Genomic DNA, 15,359 nt, shown 5'->3' on the forward strand with positions numbered 1-15,359 from the left:
GCTCATCAACCAGGGAATGACTAAACAAAGTGTGCTATAGGTATGTAATAAAACATTAATTATGATGCTTTGTGAAATGATGAAAGAAATGGGAGCATTCCGTGGACTCATGCAGAGTGAACAATAGCACCAGGAGAACAATTTATACAATTACCAAGACACTGTAACAAAAACCAACTTTGAAGGGCTTCAGGACTCTGATCAATGCAATGACCAACAACAGTTCCAGACGAATGATGATTGATCTACCAATCTCGATAGGGAGACACTAAAGGGGCAAAATGCAACATGCCTTTTCAGACATGTTGGGATGTGTTTTGCTTGGCTATGCTTATTGATTATGAGGAAGGTTTCTGTTTCTATTCTTGTTGTTGTAGTTTAATTTTCAAGGGGTGGGGCAGAAAAGGGTAAAGGTAGATGGAAGAATAGGGGTATGAGTCTGACTGGTACATTCCAGTATCTCACAATTATTGCTTTTTAAACTCTTCTGAAAAACCTATTCAAACTTTCCAGTGGATTTTTTTCTCACTGAGGTGCATGTTCCCTCCAGTGATACAGATTGCAACCCACCCAGTCTTGCCATTCTGTTTGGCTCTTGTCTTTGTCCATATACAATTTCACTTCAAGGTTGTTGTTGTTTTTGCTTTCTTTCTCATGGCACTAGGATGATACCCGTGGGGCACAGGTTGTCCACTAGTCATCTCTTGCCCTCATCACATGACCAGATCTGTTTCACTTTCTATCATTCATTTCTTGACAACATGCTTTACTTCTGGTCTTCTTCAAAGTGCCTCATTGGTTCTATATGACAGCCTGCTCCCACCCACTATGTGCCCGTCTATTGCTCTTTGGGTAATGTTCATTTTCAAACCTTTGGAGACTGTTCTGTTCCATGTCTCCTGGCCAACAGCAATACCAGTAGAATATTGATATATTTTTAAAAAGCAACTGAAAGCAAGTACTGATACTCCTAGCATACAGGCTTACTTTCCCACTTAATAAAGAGAGAATAAAAAAAGTTTAGGTTTGCTCCCCTCTATTCTATTGAATTTTTAAAATATCTTGACTTTTCTTTCAGATCAAAGCATCAAAAACCATTTGATCCTAAAACATTACCCATGTAGATCCAGAATTTACATCTGAAGTGAACCTATTTAGAATCACAGATTTTTTTTGTATCTCTGGTTTTCTTTTTATCCCCATAATGCAAAGAAGGTTATTGTTATTATAACTCCTAGATCAAGTAGCTCTGTTTTGTTCCTGCTGCCATCCCCTAAAAGAAGATTGCAAACAGCCACCAGCTAGTCAACGGGAAAAAGGAAAGAAAAAAATCAGCAGTGTTACTGTCAGAGCTTTAGGGTACAAATGAAGGAATTAGCTTTTCCCTGTGATGCATGAATACATTCATTACTAGATATAATTTGCATTATATTAATGAGAGTATACCCGTGCATCAACTAGGGGTTGGATTCAGGATTTCTATTCATTGTTACTGCCAGTAGGCTGGTAACTGAGTCCATCACAGCATCATTTTAATCTTGATGGTCGTCAGCTCTTCAAGAAGGAACAACTTGGGAAATATGCTAGACAATTCTCTGCAACTTCAGTTCAGTTCAATTCGATTCATCAAACCTTTATTAAACAGCTAGTATGAGACAGGCACTATGCTAGGTTCTTGGGATTCAAAAATAAAAAGAATATATAACCTTCCCTCTGTAAGTCCCATGGAGGCTACATTACACCAAATGTTACAGTCTCTGTTCTGCCCACACCCTACCTTTCCCATCCTCTTATACCCTATACTCCTCTCCACACCCCTGCCATGTACTCTTTGATCCAGTGACGCCGGCAGCTTTGCTTTGTTCCACAAATAAGACAAGACATTTCATCTCTCAGCTTTAGCCATTTTTTCTGATTGTCCCCCATGTCTGGAATGTTCTCCCTTCTCATCTTTGCCTTCTAGCTTTCTTCAAGTCCCTCCTAAAATCTCACCTTCTACAGGTAACCTTTCCCAATCCCTCTTAATTCTAGTGCCTTCCCTCTTAATTTGTTATTGTTGTTGTTCAGTCATTTCAATTGTATCTGACTCTTTGTGATCCCATTTGGAGTTTTCTTCACAGAGATACTAGAGTGGTTTGCCATTTCATTCCTGAGTTCATTTTACAGATGAGGAAACTGAGGCAAACAGGGTTAAGTGACTTGCCCAGGGTCACACAGATAGTAAGGTCTGAAGCCAGATTTGAACTCAGGGAGATGAGTCTTCTTGACTATAGGCTTGACACTCTTTCCATTGCACCACCTACAAAGTAGCTGGGGAGGAAGGGCCCTAAAACTTGGTGGGGGGGGGGGAAGTCTTCATGTAGAAGGTGATGTTTGAGCTGCATCTTGAAGGAATAAAGAGATACCATGAGGGAGGGTATTCCAGACAATGAGGCATGACCACTGTAGACACAGAGATAGGAGAGACAGCATAAGAAGAAGAGAAAAGGGCAGCAAAGATGGAACCTAGAGTATAGGAAGGGGAATGATGTATTAATAAGGCTGGAAAGGTTGGTTGGGGCCAGGCTGAGAAAGGCTTTAAAAGTCAAACAGAGGAGATTATATTGAATACAAAGGAAGTCAAGAAAACCACCAGTGTTCATTAAGTAGGGGATGAATGTTGTCTGTAGTTAAGGAAACTCATTTTGGCAACCATGTGGAAGGTAGATTGAAGTTGGGTGGAGAGCCTGATTTCTAATCAGAATGTCTTTTTATCAAATCCCAGACTTTTTGAAATTTCAAGATTCTTTGCACAGTGATTACCATACCTCCATCTTCCTCCATCCTGACTGTGAAAGTAAACCAAAAGCATCATGTCACCTTATTGAGCCTCAATTTCCTCATCTGCAAATTGGGATACCAATGCTGGCACAACCTACTTCACAGAGTCACCTTGAGGGAAAAGCCTGACAAACATTAAGGGATAATACAAATCAAGCAATGAGCTTGCTATGTAGCAGGTGCTATCCTAGGTGCAGGAGATGCAAAGACTAAAATGAGATAGTCTCTGTCCTCAAGGAGCTTACATGCTATTATTATTACTACAAGGATCTGGCAATTAGCTTTTAAACATTCAGTTGAGTTATCATGTAATTACATAATGTTTTTAAGAAAGGATGACAGAGATAGTGCTTAAGTGGACCCTAGAGATCACCTCATTCAACCACCTTACTTTACAGGGGCAGAAACTGATCTTAAGAGAAGATAAGTGATTTATTCAAGGTCACACAGGAAGTAAGTGACAAAGCTGAGATTTGAACCGAGGTTTTTTGACTCTAACTGCCTCTTAACATAGCAATTCTCAGAAATTTGCTCTAAGTTTTTATTCTTGAGACCAGAATCACAGAATCCATTTGGAAAGGACTTCAGAGGCTACTGGGTCCAACTTATGCCTGAGCAGTGACTATAACATGACCAACGAATGGCCATCTAGCTTTGGATTGAAGGCCTCCTGTGATGTCTTCTTCTACTACCTCCAGATACAGGCCACCCCACTTTGGAAAACCTCTCACTGTTAAAAAATATTTTCTTCCTTCAAGCCTAAATTTGACTCTTGGGAACTTCTGCCCATTGCTTCTTGATTTTTCCTATAGGGCCAAGTAAACAAATCTAATCCTTCTTCTAAATGGCAGCTCTTCAGATACTTGAAGACAACCCCATAATTCCTCTGAGTCTTTTATTCTTTGGGTTAAATATCTCCAATTCCATCAACTGATCTCATGTGCCATGAACTCAAAGCTTTTGATACTCCGTGGTGCTCTCCTCTGAATACTTTCTAACTTAGCAATGCCTTCCTAACATGTGGTACCTAGAATTAAACACAATAGTCAAGATGGGGTCCAACCAGGGTCAAGTACTCCTGGACACCGTGGTTCCCTGAATGCGTCCCAAGGTAATATTCCTTTTCTTAGCTACCATCTCACATTGTTGACTCATACTGACTATCAAGTACCCTAAAACTCTCATATTTGTAGAATAACTACTGTCTAGTCATTCTTTCCCCTTATTGTGCTTGTAAAGTTGATTTTTTAAAACCAGAGTATAAGAATCCACATTTTTCCTTACCTACTTCTGTAATAAAATTACACAAATATGACTACATGGAGAGTGTATTCAACTGGACTCAAGAAAAATCTGAGCTCTGGTACCAGTTCTGCCAACAACCAGCTATGGGACCTTAGCCAAGTTACCTTACCTCTTCAGGCTTCAGTTTCCAAAGAGGGGTGAACTAGGTGATCTCTAAGTCACTCCCAAGCTTTTGTTTATATAATTCTATGCAACAGCAGACAACAGCAGCTGGACAGCAGAAGAGTGGGAGGGGGCTTCTAATACCCAGTTCCTGGGACAGGATGGAAGAAGAATATAAATGTAGAAAGCTGCTGGTAGGTGCATTTGAATAAAAACCTATTTGCATTGGACTGAGTAGAGAGTTACAAATTAACAATCAAAAGAAATGTAGGTAACCTCACCTCATCCCCAGGGAAAAGACAGGAAACTACAGCCATTAACCCTTGACTCAGGAGCTACTAGACTCAGGCCACAAGAGCAAACTGTTATGGCCAACAGGTAATAAAGGTTTGCCAAGGGAATTGGCCACAAGAGCTACCAACAGAGGACCGAGGAGCTTGTGTACAGCGAGCTTAGAGGGCAAGGAGAATTTTGCAACGATCTAGAGAAAGTTCATGATGTTTGCCTGTCTACTACAACCAAACAATTTTCACATGTGCAAAAACTTCAAGCTGGTTTCCATCCTCGAAGAGTAGACAAAAGGCTGAAGGAAAATTTTTCCATTTTCTATGTTCTCAGAAAGAATGTTTTCTTTGGGGGAAAGATAGAAGAGCTACAAGGACAGAGAGAGAGGGAGAGAGAGAGGGAGACAGAGACAGAGACAGAGAAAGAGAGAAGAGAGAGAAAATAGAGATATTGAAGAGGCAATAAAGAATCCTGCCCTGTGTTAGTAGATGGTAGGGAAGAAGAATGTGAAAAAGGAAGAAGAGAGAGGGACCACAGAATAGAGGAAACTAAGTATTAGATGTAAGTCATCAGTCAACAAGCATTTATTAAGTGCTGATTATGTCCTAGGCACTGTACTGAGACACAAAGAAAGGCCAAAACATGGTCCTTGCCATCACAGAACTCATATTCTAATGGTGAGAACTATATGAAAATGACTATTTAAATATGATATATATGATGTAAGTGGGAGGTAATTCCAGACAGTGAAGCTCTTTCGATACGTATAAGTGAGGGGTTTGTAGGGATGGTGGAGGGGGTTGGACTTTATGCTTTTAAAAAATAGCTACTAGAGCTCCAAGAAACAGAGGGGGGGAGGGAGCACATGCTACAGGGAGCATCAGGAGTAAAGGTCAGAGAAAGAAGAGATGAGTGGTGTTTGGTGACTCCCCATTGGCATCTAAAATAACTAATAAAGAGGTGGGTGGTCTTTACAGAATAAGTATACAAGACACAATGGAGAAACTCCTAAGCCTTGTCAAATCTGACAACCACTCTACACCTTTGGTAGTTCAAATCTGGACAATGATGCTGCCAGAAGGAAGAATGAAATGATCGTTAGGGATGAGAAAGTCCTAGACAAGACTAAAAAAGTACAGGTAATATTTTCACCTCCTTATACTGACCAAAGGTCAGGGCTTCAGGAGAGAAAGAGAGATTTGAGAAGTGAACATCTGGCCAAAGAAGACTAGATATGAATTTTTTGACCACATCTTAGTACATAAGAATAAAGAGTTTTTGACCAATGATGGAGTCCACCTTATGAGGGTTGGTTAAAAATTTATTTGCCTGGAGTCCTTAAAATCTGTCCAATAAAGCTTTGAGCCAAAAAGGGAGGAGGAAAAAGAGAAAAAAAATCTGTTATGTGCCTATAAAAATGGATAGCATGGTGACTGGTAGTGGTGACACAAGTTTGAAAATAACAAAAAGAGCCAGCAATAAAACCCATGGCCTCCACATATGTTGACAGAAATAGACAAACTGTGGGGAATAAGAGTGTTGAGCTAGATAACCTAAGCCAGGAATTCAAATTGGATTCATGACTAGAATAGGGCTCTGGAAGATCTTGCCTTAATGAAGACCAGGAAAAAAAATTAAAGATAGTGGTAGAATGGTATTGTAGGGTAAGAAAATATACTTATGTGAGGAACATTGGGAAAGCAAGAAAGAAAACATTTAGGTCAAAATCAGCAGATGGAGAAATCCAAACAATTCTATCGTGGGAATGCACAACAGACCACTTGGATGGAAGGCAGTCAATACAAGGAATTCAGAAAGCAGATTGCAAGGCTGTCATAGAGGTATGACATAGTAGCAACAAGGGACTTTCAAATTATCTGGACATCTGCTGGAGCTTGCTCTGCCAAATGCCGAGTAACCATCAAGATTTTGATTGGCCTTAAGGATAATTTCATCCTTTAAGAAGTGAAAGAAACAACATATAGAACTTAGATATTAGACTTGATTCTCACCAGTGAAAGGGAATTGACTACTGAGGTCAAAATAAGGGGAACCATGGAAAGACATAATCCCCACCCCCATCTTAGAAGTCATGATAGAAAAGCAGAGGCCAATGGGACACGGGCTTCCATGCAATCAAGTCTTTGGATGAGTGAGTCTCAAAAGGCTAAGTGGGTTCCCATAGCCTAAAATCATTCAAAGGAAGCCAGCCCAGCCAGGGATTTAATTGGATTCAACAAATGCTTTTTACTATATGCAAGATACTGTACTAGGTGCTAGAAACTCTCTAAAGAGACTCATATGGACACTGAGGGAACATATTCAACTTGGATTTTAACAAGATGAGTAGAAGATGACAGCAAGGGCAGAAACAGAAGATGGAAATGGGAGAGTGGTACAGTCTTATAAGAATGATCTTAGTCCTAAAACCTGAAGGTGTTGAGGTTGGCAATGAACGAGAGGGATCTGGAGCTCTTAGTGGACAGCATGCTCAAATGAATTAACAGTGATGTGGCAGCCACTGAAGCTGATGCAGTCTCAGGCTACATTATTTTGTTGTTTAGTTGTTTTCAGTTGTGCTTTGAACTGGATGCCCTACAGGTATCTCAACCTCAACATGGCCAAAAGAGTACTCATTGCCCCTCCCCGGCTTGCTCTAAACCAACCGGCTTCCCAACTTCCCACTTTCTGTCCAAGGTATCACCATCCTTCCCTGCCGACTGTCATCCTTAACTCCTTACTCTCATGCATCCCACATATGCAATCAAGTTTCTAAGTCCCTCATTTCTACCTTCACAGCATCTCTCCCATCCACCTCCTTCTCCCCATTCACGTCTAGGCCCTCATCATTTCTCATCTGAGCTATTGCCATACTCTCCTCATGGGGCTCCCTGATACATCTTTCCCTCATCCCATTCATCCTCCATACAGATGTCAAGGTGATCTTTCTAAAGCACAGTGCTAACCATAGCACTCCCCTCTTCAATCAACTCCATTATTACCTCTGTGCTCAGATATGAACTTCTATTTTTGGCATTTAAAGACCTTCACAACCTGGACCCAACCTACCCTTCAAGCCTTGTTAGACATGACTCCTCTTCACATAATCTACTGTCACAAGATTAAGATTTAAAGTAGGAAAGAACTCTACAGACTATTGAGTGCAATGCCCTCATTCTATGGAAACTGAGGAACAGAGCATATAAGTGGCTTGCCCAGAATCACCCACATTAGTCTTTTGATTGTTCCTCCTACATGGCACTCCGTCTCCCAGCTTCATGCCTTTGCATTGGTTCTCCTCTGACACCCCGTTCCTAGAAAGCATTTTCTCCTTCACCTTCACCCGTTTCCTTCAAGACTTGACTCAAGCACCATCTTCTCCATGGATCCTTTCATGATCCCATCGAGCCATTCATCTACTTATGTGTTCTCCAACAAAAGCACCTTGTTATCTACATTGTATCTAAGTTACATATACCTCTATACCCCTTTCAATAAAATACGAGCTCCTTGAGAACAGGATGAATTTCATTTCATCTTTGTATTTTTGTCAGCTAGCACAGTGTTTGGCTCATTGTAGGAACTTAGTAAATGTTATTTCCCCAAAACAGAATGTAAACCCTTTGAGGACAAGCATTATTTCATTCTGTCATTGTGTTCCCTTCACTTAGCATAGAAGATACCACATGTTATTGTCCAGTCATTTTAGTCATTTCTGACTCTTCGTGACTTTATTTGGGGTTTTCTTCACAGAGATACTGGAGTGGTTTGCCATTTCATTCCCGAGTTCATTTTACAGATGAGGAAACTGAGGCAAACAGGGTTAAGTGACTCGTCCAGGGGTACACAGCTAAATAAGTGTCTGAGGCTGGATTTGAACTCATGAAGATAAGTCTTTCTGATCCCAAGCTCAGTGCTCTATCCACTGCACCACCTAGCTGCTTCTAAGTCGCATGTAGTAGGAACTTAATGGACGTTCATTAGATTGATATGAATGGTATTGTTTTTGTAAGTTTTTTTATTATTCCTTTTACTTTTATGCCAGTCATGTCCCCTCAGCAGCCCCCTTCGGCAGATCCTACGTTGACCCTTTACTTCTAACAAAGAAGAAATATTTCAGAAAATTGGATCAACACAATGACCATGTCTGATGGAAAGCCCATTCCATATCCATCACCCATACCTCTCTACTGAGAAGAGGAAAATATTTTTCTTTGTCAGTTCTCCAGGACTGAGATTGTTCATTAAGGTTCATCAGCATGTCACTGCTTGTAAAACACTCCTCTAGTTAATGTTTGTGTAGCCATTGTATATATTATTGTCTTGTCTTTGTGTCTTGCATATATAGGTACTTCATAAACGTTCCTTAAACTGAATTAACATGAATTACTTAACCTTGCTTCACTTCTGACATGTCTGCTTATGTTTCTCTGAATTCCTCATTTTTGTAATTTCTTATAATATTCCATCACATTTCTATGTGGGTAGAGTCTCTTCCATAAATTCTCCTCGATTTTACCAGACCCCACCTATCACTGGCACGTCCCTATCACAGACTCAGGAGATCCATATGTATGCCAGAGATGTAAGACAGGAACAGGAATCTTAAAGTTCTTTTAATTTTAAATACAAACAGAAATGAATTGAGCCTTGCCAAAGGAAGTCATTTCATCTGAGAAACCCAGAGAAAAATTTAAATTTATACCCAAGTCAAAGGAAGATTTCTTATTCTATGTTACATACCTATGAAAGCATTTTCAGAAATAAACATCTGGAATGTTTCCCAAATAGATTCGTCTCATTTTCATGGTGATACACATGTGCTCATGAGAACAGCTTCTGGTGAATGGGGAATAATTTCATTTTTCTTTGCCTCTCAGACAAAGAGGAAGTTCCACCAACATCTTGTCCAGTAGCCATCAACTGGTCACCCCCAAGAGTTGTTACCAATAATTTCTGATCTGATCTTGACACCCATTGGCAATCTAAATATTCATCATTTGAGCCACCCAATAAATCAGGCCAATGATCAACCTTCAAATAATATCTTTTCACTAAACTGGGCTATTAAGGCTTAGCTAAGCATATTAAGTATTCTGTTTAAAGCCGCACAAACATCTGCTCCATTTTCACAGTGAGCAGTAGTTTAAAGAAAACTTAACTCCCAAATGTGCTCAAGGGGAACAAATCTCAGTAACATTTGAAACCAAGCTTTTAAATGTGTGCCCAAAGAGCACCAGAGAGCTTGTCTCTAGAAATCCTGGTGTTCAGACTCTGTTTCATCTAAATCGAAGCCGGAAGTGACTTCAGCAAAGATGCCAGGCTCATTTTCTATTTGGGGCTACAGGTATTGACTTCTACCCTTTATCTGGCATTATTCTAGAACCTCCAGACGCTGGTCCCAACCTAGTGTTTTGAATTGGCTGTGTTCCTCCAGCCCATTCTGATCCACTCCTTGTGCCTCTCTTCCCCACCCCACCCCCAAAAGACCAGAGAAGAAAACTCACCGAGCTGTCTTTCACAAGAAGAGCACAACATTGGATCCCAGCCATCAGCATCTTATGTGGGTTCCAGGCTACTGAGTCGGCCCTATGAGAGCGAGAAAAGGAAGGGGAAGGGAAGGGGCAGAGAAAAGCACAATTAGTTCCCATTCACCAAAGATTGTTCTCATGAGCAGATTTTACAGTATTAATATCTAATTTAGAGTTCTGAGTGTTTTGTTGTTTCTGTGGGGCTGATTTTTGTGTCTGCTTGCTTGCTTTGGGGTGGTGGTTGTCTTTCTAAAAGTTTTGTTTTCTCCTATATCAACACATTAGTTAAAACACAAAATCCAGAGGGGTGTCCCTCCTGAGCGAAGGTGCCACCATGAACTGGGAAACTACATTTACCTGTGGATGCCATGCAGAAGCTTGCGATGCTTCCTTGACATCAAAGCTGAGCCACCCCAAGATGCCTGTTGAGATATTTATATATAGAGATGTTTATGTCAACCAAAACAATGTCATTTGTACACTATCAGGTGATCACTGGTAATCCATGATTCATTTGAAACGACAATTTAGGAATGGGTACCCAGTTTTTATCAAAATAAATGTTCATCCCCCCAAAAGTATACCAAGTGCCATATTCCCATTTAATAAATGTCTTCATAAATGGAAACCCAGTTACTGTGTTCTGATGCTCAAACTAATCAATCACCAAGTGTCTATTAAATACCTACTATGTGCCAGGCACTGTTAGGTGTTGGGAACATGAAGACAAATAATGAAATTGTTCCTGTAATAAAGGATCTTACATTCTACAAATCACACAAATGGCTTAGTTGAAGCCTTGGTACCAAGCATCAAAGGAAAAAAAAGACACAGTCGCTGTCTCCAGGAGGTTTCCAATCCAAAGTAGATACCATGAGTGTGGACTTTATTGGAGAGCATCTGATATAGAAACGTGGTGCTAATGTTTGACAACTGACATAGATTATGTGCATGATGGGCAAAGGTTAAAATAATTGTTTTGTGAGAGGGAGATTTACCTTTAGACAGAACAGACTTGTAGGAAATCACTTCCTTGCATCCAAATAGTCAAGAATAGTGACATGGAGGAAGTAGGATTTTAAGAGCTATTACATGACAAAAAAGGGACATCTTGGAGCAGGGATGAGGGAAGGAGATCATGGGGTGGGAATGGTTGAGGAAGTGCTAAAAGTGGAAATAAAGGATGAAATTGGACAGTGAATAAGTTCAAAGAGGGGTAGGACAAAGGAAGCAGCAGCAAAGGAAGCAGAATTGGAAGCAAGTGTGAATGGGGTTCTGAAATGGAATGTTGAGAGACTGCCAAAAAGCCAGATTTGGATAAAGTTGGAATCTTGACTCAAACCTTTATTTGAATCCTGGCTCTGAAATTGCAACTTGTGACTATGGGCAACTCATTTAACCTCTCTGGGTCTTATTTTCCTCCTCTGTCAAATGAGGAGTTGGGATTAGATGACCTCTAAGTTTCCTTCCAGCTTCATATCATCCATCTATCTTTCCATCTATCCATCTATCTCTCTATCTTATCTCTCTGCCTATATATCTATCTATCTATCATCTATCTCTATCTACACATCTATCTCTCTCTATCTCTTTATCTATTCACCTTTCTCTCTCTCCCTCTTTATCTATTCACCTTTCTTTCTCTCCTCTTTCTCCCCATCCATCCATCCATCCATCCATCCATCCATCCATCCACCCATCCATCTCTAGATCATCTATAGCTCTTCAGGAATGGTTTATTCAAATCAATTCAACAAAAAGTCATTAAGTCCCTACCAGGACCTAGGATCTATGTTTAATGCAAAGAATATATCACTTGGAGCTGTTTTCATACAGAAGCAACAGATGAAAGGTGGGGTGTGGAATCGAACCATGACATTGAAGTGGAAAGTTAAGGAATGGTTTTAGAGTTGAAAAAGTCCAAGGAAGAGCCAGTTGTCACAATCCCAGACCTAAACAAAGTTTATAGTTATAGAGTTAAAGAAGAAAGAATAAATCCTGCAGATCTTTAGTTGAAAAAAAGGTGGGTGCTGAATCATGCATATGTTGTCAGACAAAGTTGGTGATAAATTTTTAGTTTTGCAATTAAAAAATAGTTTTGCTTAGAAGATTTTTATTTCAAGGGGACATTAGTGTCTGTGGTATAAAAAGCATAATCTAAAAATCACATGGAAAAAGTGTTAATTTTTAGAAATAGAACAGAGGTAAGGATTTGAAATTTGAAAAGATTAAATACCCAAATGTTCTCCCAGGGCTGGCAGTCCATTTCTTTGGAAGGGAAATGTTAAGAAGAAGGAACTTGGATTTTATAGTCTTACAAGCTCTCATATTTGTGAGATTTCTTTTTTTTTTTTTGGTCACCTGTTTTTTTTTTTTTTTTTGTCCTTCACTGTCATAATCTACTTAATTATGGGCCTGGCCTAACCCCCTATCAGACTGATGGTTCTTAGAGAACTGGGACTGTGCCATTTTCATCTCTGCATTTTCTTGGCATGAAACAGGCACTAAATCAATGCTTGTTAAATTGTGAAAATCCAAGAAATAGTCGCTATAAAAATGTGACATCATGGCCCAGTCACCCATCTGAACAGGTGGTAGGGAAAATTGAAAATGTCCAGGATCAGTCCCTTCCCCAAATAAATCTATCTTCAGAGAGATAATAACTAAGAAGCCACAAAATTGTCTGGTCTCTTTAAACTCCTCTGTCTTTATCTGAGTACCCAACCATACAAGGGTGGGTCAACAGATGGGAAATAGGAAAGAGACAGCAGGCCACATTCCATAAGTACAGTGGCAGTGGGCTAGAATGGATAGAGTACAGAATTTACTATCAGGAAGACCTAGATTAAAATCCTACTTCAGACACTTACTATCTGGGTAACCATTTATTATGTAGCAGACAGAATACTAAATTTGGAGTCAAGAAACCATGGGTTCGAATCCTACCTTAGACACTTAATAGCTCTGGGACCCTAAGCAATTTGCTTCACCTTTCTGAATAAAAAATAGCATCCCTTTCACTCAGTTATCAGAATCAATTGAAATACTGTTTAAAGCACTGTATAAGAGGTAGTGTTGTATAGTGAAGATAGCCAGTCTTGGAGTCCAAAAACCCAGAGTGCAAATCTCACAACTGAACCAAAATAGCTTTGTGACCCAGGACAGATCATTTACTCTCAAGTGTCTAAGACTATAAATCATAGAACAGTGTTTCATCTTATTTGGTACAAGGAATTTCCTTACTAGTAATTCCCTACACCTATGAAATTCCAGGTCTAATTGAATACGTGTGTGTGCACGCACACACACACAAACACACACACACATTATTTTAAGTGTCATCCTAGGAATTTCAAGATTGGTTAGAATTATTTTTTTCCAGAAACTCTTACTTCCACAAAAAAGAGGCAACAGAAATAGACCATATGAATATTAGCTTTTCCCCAACTTTTCATAGTATTTTCACTCTGCTTTAGAAATTGGATGATCTATCCACTACTAAGAAAATGGCAGCTCAGTGAATCCATAAGAAAAGAGAGAGAGAGACAGGGAAAAGCAATAGACATGCTCTCTGAAATGTCATCCTCTTGTTATAATAATCTTATGAACCATGCATTAAATATTTCTAATGCCCAGTGCAGTCAGTTCAGAGAGAACAAACCTCAGCCAATATAAGTAAAATACCCCTTGGGAGACAACTGTTGACTAACACTGTCAAGATCATCAAAGTCTCATGTGGTCAATTAATTTTTACAGACTCTAAGACCGAGATTTAATCCTGAAATCACATTTCCTTTGTTTCTATTCAGTGAGAACACTGATCATTAATAAAGTGATCTTTATGAAGGGAGGATGATGCAATGAAAGAACTCTGGGCTTATGATTAGAAGGTTGGCGCACAGTAGGCAATTTACTAAATTCTGGTTGAATTCAATGGAATCGAACCTAGTATGTGCCTTTGGGCAATTTATGAATCTCTTTGAGTCTCAGTCGTTCCTTGTATAAAAGTGGGAGGGAGGGATAGTAGACCAAGTCATCTCTAAGGTCCCTTCCAACTTTAATATTCTAAGAACTTGTTTAAAGCATGCGATAGACCAGTTAATGAGCCATTCACATATACAGAGTGTCCCAAAACTCTTGGTGTGGGCTTAAGCTATTGAAGTCTAAAATGGCACTAAAACTTTTAGGACATTCTGTATGAGCCTTCTGAGCCAATTTATGAAAGAAAAATCTATCCCATTACTTTATTGTCCTGGTTTTGTATGTAAATGGATGGTTTTTTTTTCTTTTATATATATCCAAAATAGCATTTACCTAGCTCAATCATTCCATCTTATCCACCAGACCTGGCTCTAATTGAGTTTTGACCATTTCTTAAAATGAAATCCCTTCAGCAAGCCTAATGACTAATAATAATAATAATAATTAGCACTTACATGGTGTTTTAAGATTTGCAAAGTCTTTTACAGATATTTTCTCATTTTATCCTCGAAACAATGACAATGATTTTTCTTAGAGGGTTGGAACGTGGTTCAGACTAAGGTATTAAAATTATGTGCTGAGAAATGATAAACCACCAAACCCACAGAGAAAATATTTCAGTTTTGGTTTGCTTTTCTGCAATTGCTCATTTCTGGGTGCCCAGGTTCCCACAGATCACAAAATATCCTTAAAATACACCTCTTAGGTACAGTACTTCAGGTATGAAACTTCTGGGAATAAAGGGAGCCCATCAGAGACTATGATAGCCAGCTGGGCCATGGACAATCTCAGGAAAGGGATAGGGCAGGTTAGTGCCTCAATGAATTCTGGCAGTCAGTCTGTGCAAACCATAGTCTCAAAAAGTCATGACAGAAGCATGAGGCCCATTGGCCAGTGATCAAACTGGCTGAATGAAAAATAGGAGAGGTGGTCATTTAGGTAACCAGACAAAGTCTGCTAATGTCTCCTCCCCCAAAATGAGCTTTTTTATCAACATTTTGTGTCCATTTTAATCTATATTTTGAATAAAAGAAGCAGAGAGCTGACTCCACAGTGAGGAAAACATGGGTTTAAGTCCCACTTCTGACACATAGTAACTGTGTGACCTTGGGCAAGTCACATAACTAACCTCACAGTGCCCCCAATCTACATTGTAAGGCCATAAGTTGAAAAACAGGTGTCAATCTGCATTGGTACATGGAGTTTCTTTATTGGAAATTCCTTATGCCAATGAAGAAAGAGACTAAATAGCTTTTTGTTGTTGTTGCTGTTGTTTTTCAGTCATGTCCAATTCTTCATAACCCAATTTGGAGTTTTCTTGGCAAAGGTAATGAA

The 15,359-nt window shown here is 39.5% G+C and overlaps 1 protein-coding gene across 1 annotated transcript in view; it reads right to left on the reverse strand.

Moving 5' to 3' along the window:
• The window catches only part of GADL1 (glutamate decarboxylase like 1), a 166,738-nt gene that overhangs the window by 110,595 nt on the left and 40,784 nt on the right, over positions 1–15,359 (reverse strand). The window contains exons 9-10 of the mRNA XM_027872500.1: positions 10,401–10,465; positions 10,020–10,101 (exon numbers count right to left, since the gene is read on the reverse strand). Of these exons, the coding sequence (XP_027728301.1) occupies positions 10,020–10,101; positions 10,401–10,465 (147 nt within the window). The remainder of the gene's footprint in view (positions 1–10,019; positions 10,102–10,400; positions 10,466–15,359) is intronic.

The sequence above is a fragment of the Vombatus ursinus genome, unplaced genomic scaffold (assembly GCF_900497805.2).
Source record: "Vombatus ursinus unplaced genomic scaffold, bare-nosed wombat genome assembly UNPS02014799.1, whole genome shotgun sequence".
In the NCBI taxonomy this organism is placed as follows: Eukaryota; Metazoa; Chordata; class Mammalia; order Diprotodontia; family Vombatidae; genus Vombatus; species Vombatus ursinus.